This window comes from Silurus meridionalis, chromosome 18 (assembly GCF_014805685.1).
Source record: "Silurus meridionalis isolate SWU-2019-XX chromosome 18, ASM1480568v1, whole genome shotgun sequence".
NCBI lineage: Eukaryota > Metazoa > Chordata > Actinopteri > Siluriformes > Siluridae > Silurus > Silurus meridionalis.
In genome coordinates, this window is record NC_060901.1 from 2,053,752 (window position 1) to 2,074,132 (window position 20,381).

The window sequence follows — 20,381 nt, forward strand, 5'->3', positions numbered from 1 at the left end:
TATAAGTGTTTTTAACACAGTTTTATTTTGAGTATATAATGCACAATTATGTCCATTGTTAAAATCGCTATATAAATAAAATTAATTTAAAATTTAATTAAATATTCTGCCCTGTGATTTATTTTAATTATTTTTTTTTCTTCTTTTTTTGTTTACACTTTATATCCTGTTTTTTTTTCCTAAATATGTTTTTTATAAAATTATTTTTTTTAAGAATTTATAGATTTTTTTTATTATTATTTGTTAATTATGCTGTTTTATGCAGTTTGTTTTAGAAACGCAGATTATAAGTTTTGTTCAGTAAAATATTTTTCCTGTGTATAAATCAAACAAATAATAAATTTGACCTGTAATTTATTACGCTGCTGTTTATTCATTTCCTTTATTTCTTGTGTTTTTTTTTCTCCAGGGTGAGTTGAGATTGATTGGGGGAGAGAAAAAAAAAGAAGAAGTGAAGTTACGTGATCCAGTCACCATCCAGCTTTTTTTTTCTTTCTTTTTTTTTACCCAGAATCCTCTGGGGCTGAGGGGCTGAGTGTGTATTAAAGGGAAAAGAAAAAAAAAGATGTCCAGATTGTTGAAGAAAAAAAAAAGAAAAAGGAGAACAGACTTTACACGGCTGTAAGGACTGGACCAGGCAGCTACACACACACACACACACACACACACACACACACACACACACACACACAGTTCTTTAATGTGTTAGGATTGGTGTCAGCATTTCACAATCTGTATGTCTCTATACACACACACACACACACACACACACACACACACACACACACACACACACAATATACTGTATAAACGTGTACTTGTGGACAGAACCGGACTCTCCAAGCGAAGCTGGAGACTGTTACCATGGTGACGAATACCACCGGAGGAGAATGAGGGAGTCATGGCAACCTCTGTTTCCTTTCAGAAGTAAATTACCACAACAGAGGAGCCAGAAAAAGACCACACACACACACACACACACACACACACGTTTATTTAACCCTGTTCTGTAGATAGATGGTGATCGCTACGTGTCAGTGACGTGTTGTTCTTCTCTTCCTCGTTAAAGCGGTGTATATATCTCCCAAAATTCACTCATTTTTATATAAAGCAACTTAAAGATCTAAAGACGCTCTGAACACCATTATTTAGGTTCCGGTGTCGACATCATACACATAAAACAGCTACATGCTAGCTAGCAAAGTCTCCAACCCCAAGTCATTAGCTGGCATAGACTCCGCCACCATGTTTCAACAGAGAAAAAATGGCCGCCTATATTAGCGTGCTGGTTCTCGAGTCGACACACACACACACACACACACACACACACACACACACAACCTCTCTCTATCATGTGCGTGAGTTCCTTATAAACATTCCAGGCTTCATCAAATATTTCCCCAAGTGTGTATTTAATAATAATAATTTAAAGGGTGTATTAATGTTTAATATTCAGAATTTTTCAGATACATTTTATTTTATTATGCTTTACATTTTCACATATATTTATTAATTTATTTATTTTAGAGAATGGTTATATTTGGCTGTTGTTTACAGTACAATTATGTGACATTTAAGTTATTTTCATTTTTGACTATTACATATTTGTATTATTATTATTATTATTATTATCATCATATTCTGTTGACTTTTTTCAGTCTATCCTTTGTTTTTATCTTTATTACATATTATTTCTTTTCTTTATTTTAAGAATTTTGAGTTTTTTTAAGAAAATATTTTGATGTAGATTTTTTTTATTTTTTTTGTTTATTTTTAAAAGATTCCCCAAAACAGATGAAAGAGATTTAAAAAAGAAACAAATTATAAAATATATATAAATAACTCTAAATGTAAAATCTATTGAATGTGATGAATAATTTTTTGTTGGTTGAAAAAAAAAATGTTTTCGATTTTCTTTACAGATTTAGTTTAAGCGTCGAGGCTCGTCGGTGTCTCCGTAAATCCAGTCCTCTCACTCGCGATGGTCACATGACTCACTTCCTGTTTCTGGACAGATTTATAGCATAGAGCTGTGTGTGAGAGACGTGCTACGACGTGTTAATGTCAGTCTTTATAATGTCACTGCGCTCAGTTGAGTTTACACTCCACCAGCCACAGTAACACCACATGTCCGTCTACATCACTATTATTATTATTATTATTATTATTATTATTATTATTGTGTTTTTTTGACAGCGCAGTTCCACTGTGTTCTACTTTGCGTTGTAGTTTGCATGAAATCACTTGTACGTGAAACGCTAAAAACTACGAACGAATGCAGGATGACATATAGAGCCTGGAACAGAAGGGGGCGTGGCTTACAGAAAACACCGACATGGCTGCCAGATAAGCTAACTGCGCTAGCTACATACACACCAACAATCTTTCCTTTTTTTTGTAACAGCATGTGGGGTGCAGTGCAATCAGGCAAATCTGTGGTAAGACGTTTTTCCGCATGAGAACGTAAGTTGTGAGTGAAGAACTGAAGAAACATCGGACTGCGGAACCTTTTGTGGCTCATCGCTTGAATTAGCGAGCACACTTAAGTACATGTAGCTAAAAAAATCAGCTCTCGCCTCCTGCTTGATCGCACACTAGCGTGAACGTACGTTTCTTTACAGCATTTAGTGAATACTTTTATGGTCGTCATGGTGTGTGATTTGGAACCATGCTAATGTCTGCTAAGCTAACCCACCACCTTACCTAATGTCAAAGCTAGCACTTTAGCTATGAAAGGAATTCCTGTTCTGGATCGAGACACGGCCATCACATGTCATGCGCCAAGTATGGTGTATGTTTTGTCAGGGTCTGACTGCAGATTAGACCAGATTAGACCAGCTAGCACACACAAGTACACATGCTAAATAGACTGGATTTTTTTTTTACATTTTACAGCATTTGGCAGACGCCTTTATCCAGAGCGACTTGCAACTGAGCAGGGGAGGGTTAAGGGCCTCGCTAAAGGGCCCAGGTGGTGGTGGGATTTGAACTTGTGACCTTCCGATCCAAAGTCCAATGTCTTAACCACTGAGCTACCACCTCCTTTTACTAAACTTAACACTAACTAGCCAGCTAGCATAAAAGTTTTATTAATAATAATAATATGTTTGAGTAGGCGTATCTTTGAGTGCATATACAGACCCGAAGCCCCGCCCACGAGTCGTCCGTCTGCAGACACGCCTCCTGAGTTTCCTGTCTTTGATCTGATTTGAGTGAAATGTCATGTAAAAAAAACAGAAACAAGAAGCTGTACTCATTTTTTTCTAAAGGAATATATTTAAACCGCGGCTGTAGCTGAAACAAAAACGTGTTTGAACGTGTTTTATTTTTTTGAACGCACGTGTCCTGATTTCACAGAGGTGGCGGAGCCAACCTTTCTTGTTATTTTTATTTTTTTGCTGTATTATATTTTAGCTTGCAAAATTATCTAAGCTAGCTTTCTAAATGAACACAGCAATTGTTAGCTTATATAACCTATCATTGGTGTCAGGTTTTCAAGACTAAAAAGTGGTAGCTATTTTATTTATTTATTGCTTTTGCCTGATCAGATTGAGACACAGCTCTTCGTGTTAACTTAATACCATGCTACTGTTAGCTAGCGAAAATAAAATCAATGCTAATGCATCTCCTGCATTGAGCCCAGCTGTCGAGATGTCACGCAGCAATGTCGCTCTGTGTGACGTGAGCCTGGTGATACTTTTATAACATAACACTTTTTCTAACTCTCTGTCATAACACAGTCGACCCTAAATAATATGACCATAACGCTAGCTTGTCAGCTGCCTTAGCTACAGGATGTTACATATCTACCCAAGCTAACTTGGAAGCTTACTGGCGTGGAAGCTAGCAGATCAGACTGAGATATGGCTAGTTCATTTGGTTACCTAGCAAGTCAGCAGTTAGGCTAGCTATATGGTGTTAATTAGCTAGCCAAGATTGCTAGGAAACTAGCTGATATAAGAAAAACCTTGATGCTGTTAGCTAATTAGAACTAGTCGGTCGTAAGCCGAAGTAAGATTTCTAGCTTGCTGATCTTTGCTAACTAGCTGGTTAGTTTAGCATCATTCATGCTAACTAACATATTAAAGTAATCCAGCTACTTGATTGACATGGTCGTTACAAAACCGAGCTAATATACTGTAAAGAGTTGCGGCATGCTATTGGCTGAACTGAAGCCCCACCCCCTTTGACATCACGGTATAAAATCAGGACACGGCGCGTAAAAAAAACTGATTCAGTGTTAACCTTCTGATGATTCTGTGTCGTTCCTAAAGTCCCCAATGTCGGTGTCTGTCCTGTCAAATGTCCTTGTAAATAGAATAAAAAGAGGAAAAAAGAAATGTAAATATTCCATAAAATTATTAAACACACACACAGACACACACACACGCACACTGAACCTGAGATACAAGTGAATAAAAAAATTATTTCAAAACACGTTTGAAGTTTTTCATTTTTCTCTAAAGTACTCGTCTGTGCTATGCTATAAAAATGCTACCTGTAAACTTTACAGCATGAATGCTAACTCGCAAACAGGAGACAAGATTCCTGAGGGGATTTGAAGTTTGTCATCACTGTCACTAATGCTAGTTTGCTACCTTACATGATTGAAGTAGTTAGCATTTAGGTTAGAATTCTGTAATAACTATATGAATGAGCATGATCATGTTTTCTAATGATGACCCGCTAGCTAGCATGTGCTAAGTGGTTATCATGTTGGGTACTTTATTTAATCATCGCATGTATAATGATTTTAGTAACGTTAATGCTAACTACGCATGGAAATCTTTGCATGGGAATGCTAACTAATTGACATGGGACATGATTCTTAAGAGGATATAAAGTCTTATGTAAACAAAAATAATTATTTTTGGCTAATGCTAACTCGCAAGCTAGCATGTGCCAAATAGACAGCATTTCTGATAGGATTCTGTCATATCTGTGAACAAGTATGGTAATTTTCGAATGCTAGATTGCTAACCTGGGACAAGATTCCGGAGAATTATGTGTGAATAAGCATTTTCTGGACAATAAAAAAACTTGTTAGCTAGCATGTGTGAAGTAGTTAGCATTTATGTCAGAATTCTATCTATATAATTGACCATGGTAATTTTTGTAAATGCTAGCTCACTAACAGGAGACATGATTCCTGAGAAGATATATATGTGTGAATAAGTATAAGTTTTGGCAAATAAAAGAAGATATCAGTTATAAATGTAAATCATCTTAGTTTTATAGTGCTAATGCTAACCAGTTAACATGAGACAGGATTCCTGAGAGGATTCCACTTCATACATGTGAATGTTCATTAACATTTATGGCTAGTTAGTTAGTTTGCTAGCGAACATGCGCTGAGTAGTTAGCGTTCCTGTGTGGATTCTGTAATATCTTTAAATATATTTTGTTGTTTTTTACTAATGCTAGCTCGGTAGATAGTGTGAGCTAAGTAGTTAGCATTTCTGAGAGGATTTAAAGTAATTGAGAGTAAATCATTCTAGTTTTCAGTGCTAATGCTAGCTAGCTAATATAAAACGGGATTCCTGTTCTGCGATTCAGCATGACGTGAGGAGGGCATTCAGGAGAGTCAATACCAGGAAGGCAGCAGGACCAGATGGCTCCTGTCAAGGTTCTGAAAGCCTGTGCTGATCAGCTTGCACCGGTGTTTCCCGAAATATTCAACCGCTCCCCGGGAACAGTCTGTATTCCCCTCATGCTTCAAACAGTCCACCATTGTTCCTGTCTCGCCTAACTGACTACCACCCTGTAGCCCTGACCTCAGCAGTGATGAAGTGCTTTAAAAGAATGATCAGACTTCATAACTGCATCACTACCGGACACACTGGATTCACTACAGTTCACGTCCTGCCAAAACCACTCTACTGAGGATGCCATTACACATCGCACAACGATGAGCCACCTGGACTGCAAAAAAGGGAATTATGCGAAAATGCTGTTTGTGGACTACAGTTCAGCATTCAACACCATAATTCCCTCCATTCTCACCTTTAAGTTGGAGGTCCTGGGACCTCTTAACCCAGGTCCTCAGTCCACCCCTGTGTCAAAGGAGCTACAACTTCCTGACAGATAGACCACAAGCTAAACAGGTGGGCAAACACACCTCATCCTCCCTCACTCTCAGCATTGGAGCTCCTCAGGGTTGTGTTCTGAGCCCCCTGCTGTACTCACTGAACACATATGCCTGTGTGTCCACTTCCAATGCCCCAACCATCATTAAGTTTGCTGATGATCTCCAACAACGACAAGATGGCCTACAAGAGGTTAAGAAAATGGAGAGATGGTGCCAGGAGAACAATTTTCTCCTGAATGATAGCAAGACTGAAGAGGTAACAGTAGAAGCATGAAGCAGGAGCGGTCATACCAACGTACCAGCGGTCAGCTGAACGTACAATGTGTGGTTCTCTGTATGAATGTGTATGTGACAAATAAAATTTTAACTTGCAATAATCATTTGTTTTGCTAATGCTAACTCCCAGGTGATTCATCTCCAGGTCAAGATCTCTGAATATCTCTTCATGACTCTCTGCTCTCCCCTTCAGCCACTGCTTAACCTTGCGGTAACTATAACCTTGCAGTAACTATACACAATCAACTGTCCTTCTCATCACATGTTGCTAATGTGGCTTGTTGTTGATCTCTCCTCTACAACATCTGAAGGATTCCACCATTTCTGACCACACAGGCTGCCCAGGTGCTTGTTCAGTCTCTTGTGATTTCGAGACTGTACCACTGCAGCTCTCTGCTAGCAGGTCTTCCACTGAATGCTATTTATTTAGCAAATGATCCAAAACAGCTTGTGTTCAACCTGCCCAAGTTCTCCCACACCACCCCACTGCTGCGCTCCCTTCACTGGCTTCCAGTAGCTGCATGTGTCATTCAAAACACTGATGATGCCTACAAGGCCAAAAATGGACCAGCACCATCTTACCTCAGTGACCTCATCACACCTCACACTGCACCACGCTGTCTGAGATCCTCCAGCACTGCTCCACTGGTACCACCTTCTCTCAGAATGAGAGGTAAGTACACTTCAAGGCTCGTCTCTGTTCTGGCACCGAGGTGGTGGAATGAACTTCCCAAGATGTCGTACAACAGAGTCCCTGACTATCTTCAAGCGACGGTTGAAGACCTTCATCTTCCTGAAACACTTAAATTAGCACTTTCTAATGAAATTGATTGTAGAAATCAAGAGTTGTAGTCCGATTTATATGAAGTTTGTAATCTTGTGTACCAGTGTAGATTTATTCAATGCTAGAGACTCAAAGCACTTTTGTACGTCGCTCTGGACACCGGCGTCTGCTAAATGCAGAGAATGTAAATGTAGCTAGCATACTTCAAATCCCCTCAGGAAAACTGCCCCTTGTTTTCTAGCTTGCGTCCACCGAGGAGTTAGCATGTGCTAAAAAGTTTTAGGATTTCTGTCAGGATTTTAAGTAGGGTTTCTAAACGTTCCATTTTATACGGAATCGTCACGTATTTGAGACATAACAGCCGTCCCACACGGAACACGGTTGGTCCCGAAGTGTATAGTGTAAAAGTTACTGAAATAAAGCGTAACTTAGATGTGTACAAGAGATGTAATGTGTACATGACGAATTGTAAAATGCCATAATTTATTACATGTATTTTTTGTATATACACATACAAAATACTACATTTAATTCATGTTCATTCAACATACTGTTAACAAAGTATATGCTCTCTGATTAGATGTTGCCTATTTAAATTTTATATATAAATAATAAAATAAAATATGAAAATAAAATAATAAAATTGTGCATAAATAGTTTGAGAAAAATGTATCAAATATTTAATTTTAGCATTTAATTCAAGGGGAAAAAAAGACTTTTATAAATGAATAATACACAAGGTTGTACAGTACATATATTTATTGTGTTCTTGTATTTTAATTGCTGAAGTCGGCAAAACTAATTGTAAAGTGTAACTAGCGATCTGACAGGAGGCGGGATTTCTGACAGGATTTCTAGATTTCTGATGGGATTTCTGTAAAAAAAAAAAAAAAAAAGGGTTATTCTTTGCTAATGCTAACTCACTAACTGCCATCCACTGAGTTGTTAGCATGCGCTATGCAAATCGCATTTCTCTTAGGATTTTAATTAATCAATGTAAATGATGTGTTTTCATTGCTAATGCTAATGCTAGCTCTCGCTAACCCGAGACATTAAACCTAGGGGGATTTAAAGTTGTATGTGTGAATATCAATTAAGGCTAAACATTTTGGGTATTTATTTAATCAAAGCTTGTACGATTATTTTTATGTTAGTTCTAGCTAAGCATGGTAATATTTGCTACTGCTAACTCATTGTCACGAGGGGTGATTTCTGAGATTTGACGTTACTTGTGAATAATCATGATCATGTTTCGCTAATGCTAGCTATATGCTAAGTACACATGGTATCGTTTTTTTTTCTATGATCTGTAAATCATCTGTTTGAAGTGATAATGTTAACTTTAATGCTACATGAGTCAGGATTTTTTTTGACACACCCATAAATAATAATAAAAATAACGGTTTGCTAATGTTAGCTAATATGCGCTAAGTTCTTAGCATTTCTGTCAGCCACTTTTGTGAATCACAAAATGGCCGCCTGAATTCAGTGCGCCAACATCCGGGTATTGAACCAGTGTTTCCGGCTGTATAAATGACATCAGTTCCTGTTGTGTGCTACATCCGGGAATAAGGAGAAATAAACGAGTGTACACTCGAGAGTGATCAGTGTTCTGATTTGAGACGGAGTTGAAAGGTTTAATGAAACAAATAAAAAACCCGGACTGAAATACAGGACCGGTTCCAGCCGCTCACTTCTGCGCCATCTAGTGGACGAACAGCGGTGCTGCACACCGGCGAAGAACAAACATCACAATTTCACACAAGTCCTCAAAAAAGATGAAGAGAACCAGAATCAGAAACTCCAGGTTCTTCTACACCACATTTCTACTAGATAAAGACCAGAATGTTGACTTACTACATCTCTTGAGGTTCAATTCACTCACTGCCAGATGGGCAAATAGTTTGTGGACACCTGACTACATCCCATTCCACATTTAGTCTTCATTTGCTGTTATAATGAGCTCCACTCTTCTGAGATTTTGCGGAGATTTTTGGAGATTCATTCAGCTACAAGGGTGTTAAAAAAAAAAGTCCAGTAGTGACGCAGTGAGGAACCCTGGGGTGCAGTCAGTCAGATCTTCCACTCCAACCCATGGTAAGCAGATCTTCATGAAGCTGGCTTTGTGCACTTTGTGTCATGCTGGAACAGGTCTGGATCTCCTGGTTCCTAGATGGGAGAATTTCATGCTCCTGCATCTAAAGAGGTCCTGTATTTGTGTGCCTCAAAGTTTGGGGAAGAACCACATATAGTCAGGTGTCCAGATATTTTTGGTGTTATTTACTAGCGCCACCATGTTTCACAGATGGAATAAGCTTTTTTCCACTGGAATGCACCGTTCTCCTTTCTCCTCCATCCACCTGCAAATAACTGATGTTCACACACACACACACACACACACAACCAGATTTTCCTAACAAAATTCTGACCGAATGAAAAATGTACGTTTAAAATCATATCAATGGTCCTCAAAAACTTCTTAAAGGTTTTTTAACAGGCTTCTAATGAGTTCGGGTTTAACATCAGGTCTTCAGGAGGAGGTCTGAGATGTTGGAGCCCGAGGAGGAAACACACAGGACGCTGGAGGTGGTATAAAACTGTCATTACAGTGATTTATTATAATGAACCATGAAAGTATCCAACCAGTGTTGTGTCTGTGAGCATCTGCTCTTCACACACACACACACACACACACACACACACACACTCGCGCGCACACACACACACACTCACGCACACACACAATAAAAAAAAAAAAAAAAAAAGAAAGAAAGGGACAAATCCAAATAATCCTGGAGACGGAATAAAAATAGTGCTACGTTCACAGAAACATTCAGCTTTCCATTTTTTTTCTTTTTTTTTCCTTTTTTATGCGAAGTTTACGCTCGTATTTACAACCAGATTCCAGAAAGAATGGGAGCGAAGTGTACAAGCATCGGGAAAAAAAAAGAAAAGGAAACAAAAAAGCTGATATTTACATCCGTCCGTGTGCGGAAAGAACGCCGGAGGCAAACGAACCGCCTGTACAATTAAATTACACTTTCTACAAAAGAACCGTGGAAATAAAAAAATAACAAACCGCTCACGGTGAACAGGAAGTTCATTTTCTCTCGTGCGCACTCGACACACACAGACGTGACGGACACGTGAACGCGCACGCACACACACACACACACAGAGAAGTGCAGACTCCGGGAGCGGTGTGAAGCGGCCTAACAGAAAGGTCTCTTCTGCAGATACTCATCTTCTTCCTCTTATTATTATTATTATTCTTTTTTAAATTCAGTTACATGAAGGATTAAAAAAAATAATTCTGTCGTTTTTTTTCCTCTATACAAAAAGCATTTTCCGCTATAAATGAAGCGCTAGATAAAACGAATAAATGACGTGAAGATTTTCCCAAAGAGGAGGGGGTCGACGTGGAATGTCCATCGTACAAGTGCGAAAAGAAGGGAGAAGGTAAAAACGTTAAAAGTCGGACAGGACAAGTGGAAGTGTGTATCAAGGAAGAAGAAGAAGAGGAAGAAGAAGGGAAATAAAAATTGAGGGGAGGGGTTTAGGGTCGTGTTAATGAGCACCGCCATCTTGTTTTGTGTGAAGTCTCTCTGAGGTCGGGGAGAGTACGCGAGGTCCTCGTTCTCATCTCCTGGGTGTGAAGGTGCATAAAAACTATTTACACTACTAGTTGCCTATGTTACAATTACTTCTGTCCCGGCGTCACGCCGCCGTTTTCTCACTACGAGTCCGTGTTTTTCATTGCGGGCAGCCGAACGAAGCAGGGGGAGTCAGTCAGTGCCACCCCGCCCCCATGTATCCGGGGTTGTGAAAAGTCGTGGAGGAAGGGGGCGGGCCCCGGGCCTGCGTGGTGTTCGAGTTGGACGAGGACTGAGAGGGCGGGTTGGGTTGCGGCGGAGGCGGAGGAGGAGGCGGTAACACGGTTTGCTGGTACGCGGAGGGCGTTACCGCCGCAGAGCTGCTCGTCCCCGATTGATGCAGGAGAGTAGTCTGGAATGCACCGATGTTCTGAAATGACGGCGGAGGAGGTGGAGCTTGTTTGATGGACAGCAGGTTGACTGTGGTGGTGCCGCCTACAGGTGCGGGTTGAGAACTCTGCGTCTGAGGAGGCGGCGGTGGTGGCGGGGGAGGGGCGGCGCTCAGGATCAGCTGATGCTGCTGGATTGAAGGGGGCTGCAGGTGATTGACATGGATGAGGGCAGGGCCGGGTTGGGGATGAGGCGGAGGGGGAGGGGGAGGAGGAGGCGGGGCGGAGCTGCTCTGGAAGTGGAGCGTGTGGTGCGACTGCAACAGGGTCTGCGAGCCGGGAGGGAAGGGCGTCGAGACCGCCGCTTTGAACTGTGTAGGAAAATAGGCCGAGGAGCTTGGGGGTACCGGAGGTGGAGGAGGAGGAGGGGGAGGGGCATTCTGTGGGCTGTATTGTGATTGGTTAGGGGGCGGGGCCGACAGGAAGGTCCTCTGGCCACGATAGGGCGAACCCTGCAGCTGAGGCTGAGATTTAGGGGAGGGGATAGTGAGGGAAGGAGCGGCATAGTGCCCCTGGGAGGGGTGCTTGCCGGGGGTCAGAGGGGTGGGTTTGGAAAGCGCTGGCTTAGACGAGGACGGCTGTAGCGAGGGACGGGACTGAGGGTCGCTGTCTTCTTCTTTAGATGGGCGTGACACGGGGCTTGGGCCTGAAGACGGAGACTGAGTAGAAGAAGGACATGGTTAGTGGATGAAAAGAAGAGGAATAAACAACCAATTTTTATTCGTGTGTTTAACTCGTACCGTGTGTGTTGAGGGACTCTTGCAGCTCTTAGGTGATGGACAGTCCCTCGTTATGGCATCACCTCCGTCTGTCTCTCCTCCATCTGTTAGAAAGTCAAACCCACGTTACAGGCGAAAGACCTGTTGAGAAAACTCTTACTTAAACATGTGTCTGGTGTCTGACCTGTGTCTTTGCGGTGGTCACTGAGCAGCAGGGCTCTGTGGTATCCGCGCTCCCTAGCCTGTTCCACAGAGGTTGAAGACACCCTAAACACCAACACCGGAAATTAAACACACAACGTGGTTTTATAATAAAACGGAATAAAACAATTAGGGACATAGGGCTTACCACTGTCCGTCTCCGCCCTCTTTCTCTCCCTGTTGGGAGCTGTCCGGGTCCTCGCTAGTCTGCGGGGTCCTGGAGCCTAACGTAACCACAGGGACCGCGGGATCGGGCGGTGTTTCAACGGCGACAGGGAAGACATCCACTGGGGGCGCTGTTGAAAGTGGAGAGCTACACTCAACCTTGGAGCCTCCACTGCGCCGAGCTTCACGCTGCCGCTTCCGATATTCCAACAGAGACACCTGGAAAAGAGCAGATTATGAGTGGACACTCGTGATTCCGGTCAGCAGTTTCAGTTCGGACAGAACCTCACCTTTTTCTTCTGTGGTGGATTCTGGGCTGTTCCTGCCCCCTCGGAGGCGTCCCCGCCAAGCGAGCGAGCAAAGGCTGTGCTGCCTCCCTCCTCTACGCAGGGGTAATAGGAGGCAGCGTCACTAAACGCGCCCATGTCGAGCGTATGTGACGGCGTCAAGTCCCTCAGGTTGGAGTTAATCGGCGAGAAAGAAAGGCCGCCTCGTTCGGGGCTCTTGATCCACGTGTGGTAGGACATGGACGTAGCCTCAGTCACGCCTTCTCCTTCCGTACCTTCGTCTAAAGGTGCCTCAGGTAATGAGGTGGCAGGACTTTGAGACTCCTGAGGTGCAGTTTCGGGAAGCTTCCTGATTGGAGAGGCCAAGAGCGACGGAGCACGGTCAACCTGAGGATAGCAGGAGGAAAAACATCACATGACTATGGATTGACTATGGATTCAGGAAACATAATTTTGCACGGTATACCAGTACTAGAAAGGTCCCCTGGTGGTCTAGTGGTTAGGATGCGGCGCTCTCACCGCTGCGGCCCGGGTTCGATCCCCGGTCAGGGAACCAACCCCAGCCACTCCTAGTGCCGGTCCCAAGCCCGGATAAATGGGGAGGGTTGCGTTAGGAAGGGCATCCAGCGTAAAAACATGTGCCAAATCAAACATGCAATGATCCGCTGTGGCGCCCCCTAATGGGAGAAGCTAAAAGAAAGTTTTTTCATACCAGTACTAGAAAGGTATCACAATACCCTGCTTTTAAAAAGGAAAACAAATATTTTTATTAACATTCACATTAACATTTTATTAGTACTGGTACTTTTGGAGTGACAGCTGTAGCTGTGTTTGACAATAGGGGGCAGTGTCTGCCATAGCAGGCTGCTTCTACAGCTCATTAAGTGCATGTTTTTTCCTTTCAGATGTACTCAGACTTTAATGTTGATGAACCTTTGTAAATAATACAAAGTCATGGAGGTCTTCATTTATTAAATAATTAAAATTAATAAAGATTATATTATAATAAATTTTTTTTAGATTTATAAAATTATAATTTTTTAATGCCAATCAATTTGGTATTGGTATCATGATATTTAAATTAGGTATCGTATCGAAAGTCAAAATTTTGGTATCTTGACATTAGCAAAACAGAAAAGCATGACTCGATCTCTGACCTCTTGCATGCTTGGTCTTCGACTCGCCTCTGGTGAACTGTCAATCGCCGTCGACTCGCCCTGAGGATGCAAAAATCATTCATCATTCGACTGATTTACAGATTTAAGAACTGAAAAACAGTATAATCTCAGAGGGCGATGAAGCGTTTCAGTGCCCTGGTGGGTTCATACCTCTTGTTGTGTGGCGTGTGCTGGGTTCTGGGAGGTGTGTGTGGGTGTGGAAGGTTCTGGAGGCGTGTTCAGGAGCTGAGGTGTTAGCGGGGCATCGGAGGTTTCTGCCCGTGTCGGTGTAGCGCACGGAGAGGCGTACGGCGTGGACGACTCCGACACACACAAGTCCAGTGGACACAAACGCCTTTTCTTCAGTGGCGTTGGCAACTCTGACCACGCACACGCACACACACACACACACACACACACACACACACACATGCACACAAACGTGATTAATCAACACCGATAGTTGATTGCTGGAACTTTCGGCTATTGAAGAAAAAAAAAAACTACACCAATAGTTTTTCTGGGTTGCTGGAGCAGCCGAGAAGGTTTGATTGCGAAACAGTGACACCACTTGCTGTATGTTTTTACACGTGAGACTGCGTGCTGCACGAAGAATGCTATATTATATTTATAATTTACAACTTATAAACTCATTAATGATCTTTATTAATCTAATGAATATACTTATATATCATTTTAGCACATTCTTGATTAGGAACAGTTTTTTATATTTTATTTCTGTAATAAAGTTCAGTACCATTTTACATGGAGTATGTACATGGAGTGTGTGTGTGTGTGTGGGGGTGGTGTTTGAGGTAGTAATTATTATTTTTATTACGTTAAAACTTATTAATAATTATCAAAATACGTTTAGATAGAAAAACAAACAAACAAACACGTGTATCGGTTTAGAAAAGTGTTAGTGTTAAAGAAAAGCACCCCCTGGTGTTTGAGGTTGTGTTACCTGGGCAGGTGCCGTTAAGCGAGATGGGACTGTCAGTGTCTCCGTTGATTGGAGGGGTCAGAGGTCCTTCAGCAGGCATCAGGAGGGTTCGGCCGCCTGGACTCACACTGCCTTCCTCCTCTAAAGCCTGCTTCAGCCAACGCTACACAAACATAGCACAAGTTCAGTCAAATCGAGTTCATTAACATTCCCGTAACTGCAAAAAACACGTCTAAAGTGATAAAATTTTTATTGGAAATGCACAATAGACTCCCCCACTTTTGGTGCTCGGGCCACAAATAATCGCTAATAATAATAACGAAACGATGAGATAAGACTTGACGAACCTTCTTGCAGGAACCCGAGGTAGGCGGAGTATCGGAGAGTTCTCGCGAGCGTCGGCGAGCTGCAGGCACCGCAGGGGTGCTGGGGCTCCGGCTGGCCAGGAACGGAGAAGAAAAGCGTACGTAGTGCTTGGGAGTGCTGTAGACGTGCGTACTGCAGGCCATCCCGGGTAGAGAGTTGAGCTGCGTGGCTAAAACCTCAGGATCAGTGCTGATCCTCAGCGGCCGATCAGGAACAGGCTCGGGACTGCGCACTAACACGCGCTGCTCCTGCTTCTCCACGCTCAGCCACTCGGTCACTAAGTGCTGTGGAGGGGTGAAGAAACGACAGGTAAGATAAATCAAAAATACAGAAGCTGGTAGAGACCTGCAGAGGTTCCACAGGTTAATGCTGTCTGAACATTTTCAAAAGGTTTCGAAGTCTACCAATATATTGCTGAGACCAATCATGTAACCAATAAAAACCTGAACATCGTCCAGGAATCAGGCCAAGAATGCAACCACAACCATGAAGATCTGACTGCTGACCAGAATATTTTATGTCGCAATATTAATGTGACCCAAATTTCAACAGGATCTACGATGAGTGTGTAGATAAGAACTTTGCTAAAAACCAGGCTGGTCCATGTCATTCAGAATTTGAGATCTTGACCAACAACATTTCAAACCCTAAGTTTTTTATATATTGATGTTGACCCAAATCTGGCTTGACATTAAGATAAGACATGACAAAACTGTGATTGCACCAACCACCACCCAGAGAATCCACAGGCAAAGAAGGTCTGATTTCTAGACAAACCCAATTTTGACTCGATGTTTAATCAAATCAATAGTGCAGACCAAAACAATGTTGAAGATCTGGTCAACCAAAAACTCTTTGACCAACTTTTGTCCTCACGATGAGGAAAATGATATTCAACCCAAACGCAGTTGGTAAAAAGTTTCAAGACTCGCTCTGTTTACAAGTACCTTATTTATCCATGTTCACACACTATCACAGCGTTCGTCTGGAACGTGTCCTGGAAGTCTTTTTTTCGAAGCCTGTCAAGAACCTTCTGCGAAGGGTGGGTGCGGAAGTGAGATCATTGTGGATCATTTTCCGACGATCATCATGCACGAGTTGCTGAACGGTTTTGACATTTTCAGGGGTTGAGTTCGTCGAAGGTCTTCCTGATTTCGTGTCGTCTTCCAGTGATGTTCTTCCGCTGTTAGAGCAACTCGAAACACCTCGAACGACTCGTTGCAGCGTCGCAGTATGTCAAACGTACGTCACGTCGAACGTCTCTGTGGAAGATTTGCCCAGTTTCACGCAGGATTTCACGTTTTGTTCTTACTTGCTGTTGCATGATGAAATCGCAGACGTGGTAAATCAAGCGGGTCAGAACAGCACCAGTTACACCAATACTCTCCAATCTTCTTTTTGATACCACCTCGTATATCAGGAAGATCAACTCAAATTGTTCAGACCAAAGGACTAGAGACGGCCAGAGACTGAATCAGCGATGATGATGCTGAATAGATGGTTTTATGGAGATCGGGGACAATCTGAGTGATATTTGGGCCAAAAACCCAATCACTGTTAGAGATCTTGACAATGAAGATCGGGTCAAAACTCTTGACTCCAAAGATCTGGTGAACAGTGCTGATGTTAACGGCATTGAAATAAAGTCAACAAAATCAATGCCATAAATAACAGTCCAGAAACTGGAGATGAAGAACACCAGGTTAACGATAGTGACACTGACGTGATACCAGAAAACCAGCTGTCTTTAGGTGAACACATTTCTAATCTTAGGAGTTCCTCTGTTTTTCAGACTGACAGCTGTTAAAACCAGTGGTTTTGAAGAACTAGTTCTATTTTACCTTTTTCGTTTTGGGAAACTTGTGTCCAGGTGAGGTGTGAGGTGGGCTGGCATTGTCGTCTGGGACTTGAGGAGGCGGAGCTTCGATCTCTGGTGCCGCCCCTATCTCTCCGTCCTGCGTGTCCACCATTAGCTGGGCGTCGAGAGACTCTCCGGGGGACGCGGGCGGTGGGTCGGAGCACGCGCTGGCCGTGCGCGTCCGCCGTCTTTGCTGCCCGATGTGCGTTCGGTTCCGAGAGAAGCTTTTCCTCTGCTTGTTACGGCTGACCTTCGCCGCCTTCTGAGCCACTTCCTCTTTCACTGGCTCCAACAAAGGCTGTGCAAGAAAAACACAACAAATCAGAATCGTCTTAATTATATCACAACTCCAGCTAAGAATAAATCAACAGAAACCTACTGTTGCAGGAGACTCGAGCTCCGGAGTAGCGGGAGGCTCTTCTTTGATTTCGCCCCGAGTTCCCACCTCGCCCTTGGTGCCGATCCTTTCCAGAGCTTGCTCCCTGCGTTTCTCCCTCTTCTCCATGCGAGCAAACGCCTGCAGGATGGCCTCCATCTTCCTCTCCTCGCGTGTCTATACACACCGAGACAGAAAGGAGAGCGGGATAAGGACGTGTGAGAATATGCGGGGAGTTGTGGAAGCAGGAGACCAGCAGCGGCAGCAGATAAAGAGCACAGAACAGAGAGCATCAGAGCGTCGTTTTATTTTTCATTTAGCCAGCCAAACTGTACCGATCCTACCTTCCTTATTAGCTAAAGATCTCGCGAGTCTTCCCCAAACCCAGTTCATGGTCAAGAAGTGTTTCTGCTCCTGAACAAACACCAAGGACGCATCAGTCTGTGACTCACACACAAGGCCATAGCACTTGGACCAAATTCTCATCGGCTTGGACACATGCATGGCAGTTACTCCATCTGTCACTTACACACGGAGAAGTCTGAGTTAAGGACGTTTCCCTTGGTTTCGTCTGAATCCACAACAGATACGTGTAGGACGTTTGCTTTTTTTTCTTCGTGTCTTTTCAGCACAACTGGACAATGAAACTCGTAGAGAAATGAGAAGACGACCATTTATGAAAAGTTTTGTAAAGCAGCAGGAATTCCTGGTGCATAGCAACGAAGACTTGAGAAAAAAACAGACCTTTACAAACACTGAGGAACATGAGCATGATTGGTTTTACTGAAGGGGCGTGGTTGTGAGAGAGAGGGAGTACCTGTATTATTGTGGAGAGTTTAAATGATTTATTTTTCCTCCTAATGTTAGATTAGTTTATTATTTTGTTCTGCACCGTACAGACAAACAAGCATTAAGTTTCAAGCCATTTAAAAGATTATTACTCCCATAATTACATTTTTTTTCATATTCGTTGCTATTGAAATCTAAACATTTACTTAAAGCCTGTGGTGTCAGCAATTCGCACCTAGAGGGCGCTCTCGTAACAACAGCAGACCGGAGGCCGGAAAAACTATCAGTATTTTGTAGATAGCCGACAGTTCCATCAATGCAGCGGTGCTTCGACTTCTATTCCTCTATAACTAAGGGACATTTTAGTTTAAAATCTAACGTTTATTATCAAATACAGATATGGGTAAAACATTAATCTATTTATTTTTATATTATTTTTTAATATATGTGTTTGGTTTTGTTCAGAGAGCCGTTCCACATGTGGGGGTGGTGGAAATCCAAATGGTGAAACGGTGTAGACTTATAAACATATATAAACACACAGATTGTACTGGTTTATTAAACAAGCTGCTCCTAAAGTCTACGGTAATTTTAACAGAATTCCTCCGCTAAAAAAACGTCACTATTGGCGTGAGTAATCCAACCAAGAGGAACTGAAGAGACAGACAATGTGGGAAGATATGCTGAAGCAGAGGTGGTGCAGAGAGTATTGTGTTTTCTCCATCGTTAGCAGCATCCTGTTAGTATGACTCAGCAATGCGAGACAGCTGGAACAGTTGTCCAGAGAGAGAGAGAGAGAGAGAGAGAGAGAGAGAGAGAGAGAGAAACGAGAGAGAGAGAGAGAGAAATAGGCAACTACTATATGAGGGCCTTGTTCAGGGTTTGGCTGGGATTTGAACTCACTATCTTCAGATCCAAAGTTTAATGCCTTAAGCATTAAGCTAGCACCTTCTGTCTTGAACGAGTGATGGAAGAAGACTAGAGCAGTTAGCATTCTCCTCTGTCTCAGAGGAAGTAGGAAATCTTTATCTCTATCATAGAAGACAGCAAGGATTGTGTTAGAAGGAAACTCCCAAGGGAACCATTTGATGTCCATTCAATCGCTTCTATTGAGCTTTCACTGTTCGGTGAACTTTTCCCAGTCTCAGTGTGATACACAATGGTGGTAGCTTCATGATGACCCTTGGCCTCGTGGTACCTTCTGTGATATTCTTTTCTTCTGACACCATGAGGCAGTCACGGAGTTCTTCCAGGGACAGGTGTATGTTCTAGAGATCACAGAACCGAATTAATTCTGGCACTTCTGATCGGAGCTAATTTACGAGGAATACTCAGGCAAGGTGTGGTAGATCATCCTTCAAACCAATATAGGCGATGATATTTATGGATATACAGGGCTACAGAATGCAACAAAACAACAAAAAAACTGTCTTTGGGGAAGAAACAATGCTGAGCTGTTGGAGGAGGAGAAGAAAAAGTGATGGATGCTAGAAAGAAAAAATGTGAAGTTGATTGTTTGGGGATAAAGCAGAGAAAGTAGCACCAGTTAGGCAGCAGGTGGCAGTAGAGAGACACATACGCACGTCAACACACGACACACACACACCTCGACAACACACACCCACTGGGCAAAAGGGATATGCCTGCGAAAAAAAGGGAGGAGGGATGTGGAGTGGGGTTTGCAGCAGAGTTTCCTTGGAAACCATGAGTGAGCGATTGAGCGATTGAGCGAGTGAGCGATTGAGCGAGGGCCGCAGAGACACCACCAGCGTCCGCCCCGGCGGCACGCATACACTTACCATCTTCCTCCTCCTCTCCGCCATGTGCTCCTCTGTCTCCATCTCTACGTCATTGCTAACGGAGGTTTTCTCTTCTAGATCCTCAATTAACTCAGGATCCTGTAAGAGGGGGAGAGGGGGGCCTTATTCATCTTCTGCCTTCATTCAGCACCGGGAGAGAGGGATGAACACAGGGGGGAGAGAGAAAGAGAGGAGGAGGAGGTACAACGTGGAGACCACGCTCCGACCCAGACCCCGAATAGGGTCAAGAGTCCGCCCGCTTTATTCTCTTTATTTATTTGTTCACGTGCCACAAAACACAGAGAATATAGATAAAACTTTAGGCCAAAAGTATTGGGACACCCACATTTTCCATCCAAATGTGCTTCTTTCCCAAAACGTGTCGGACGTCTTTGGATGCTGGAAGCATGACATTTTCCCTTCACTTTATCATTGAGACCCAAACCTGTTACAGCACCACGATACCCCCGTGCATAAAGCCAGCTCCATGAACATCTGCTTCCATGTGTTGGATTTGATGGAAGATCTTGT

General features: G+C 42.9%; 2 protein-coding genes across 6 annotated transcripts in view; one reads left to right on the plus strand and one right to left on the minus strand.

Moving 5' to 3' along the window:
* lhfpl3 (LHFPL tetraspan subfamily member 3) overlaps positions 1–1,192 on the plus strand; it is a 19,201-nt gene extending 18,009 nt beyond the window's left edge. For 2 of the 3 annotated variants that reach the window (XM_046873209.1, XM_046873208.1), the window contains one exon: positions 410–1,192. The gene's annotated coding sequence lies outside the window, so the exon portion shown is untranslated. The remainder of the gene's footprint in view (positions 1–409) is intronic. The other variant, XM_046873210.1, reaches the window with a different exon arrangement.
* Positions 1,193–9,735: 8,543 nt separating this feature from the next.
* Positions 9,736–20,381, minus strand: part of kmt2e (lysine (K)-specific methyltransferase 2E) — a 35,237-nt gene continuing 24,591 nt past the window's right edge. For 2 of the 3 annotated variants that reach the window (XM_046873204.1, XM_046873202.1), the window contains 12 exons: positions 19,851–19,949; positions 17,266–17,439; positions 16,870–17,184; positions 15,010–15,312; positions 14,684–14,825; positions 13,891–14,099; positions 13,720–13,779; positions 12,566–12,949; positions 12,259–12,494; positions 12,094–12,176; positions 11,931–12,013; positions 9,736–11,849 (listed from right to left, as the gene is read on the minus strand). In XM_046873204.1, coding sequence (XP_046729160.1) covers positions 10,938–11,849; positions 11,931–12,013; positions 12,094–12,176; positions 12,259–12,494; positions 12,566–12,949; positions 13,720–13,779; positions 13,891–14,099; positions 14,684–14,825; positions 15,010–15,312; positions 16,870–17,184; positions 17,266–17,439; positions 19,851–19,949 — 3,000 coding nt within the window. In that variant the 3' untranslated portion in view covers positions 9,736–10,937. The remainder of the gene's footprint in view (positions 11,850–11,930; positions 12,014–12,093; positions 12,177–12,258; positions 12,495–12,565; positions 12,950–13,719; positions 13,780–13,890; positions 14,100–14,683; positions 14,826–15,009; positions 15,313–16,869; positions 17,185–17,265; positions 17,440–19,850; positions 19,950–20,381) is intronic. The other variant, XM_046873203.1, reaches the window with a different exon arrangement.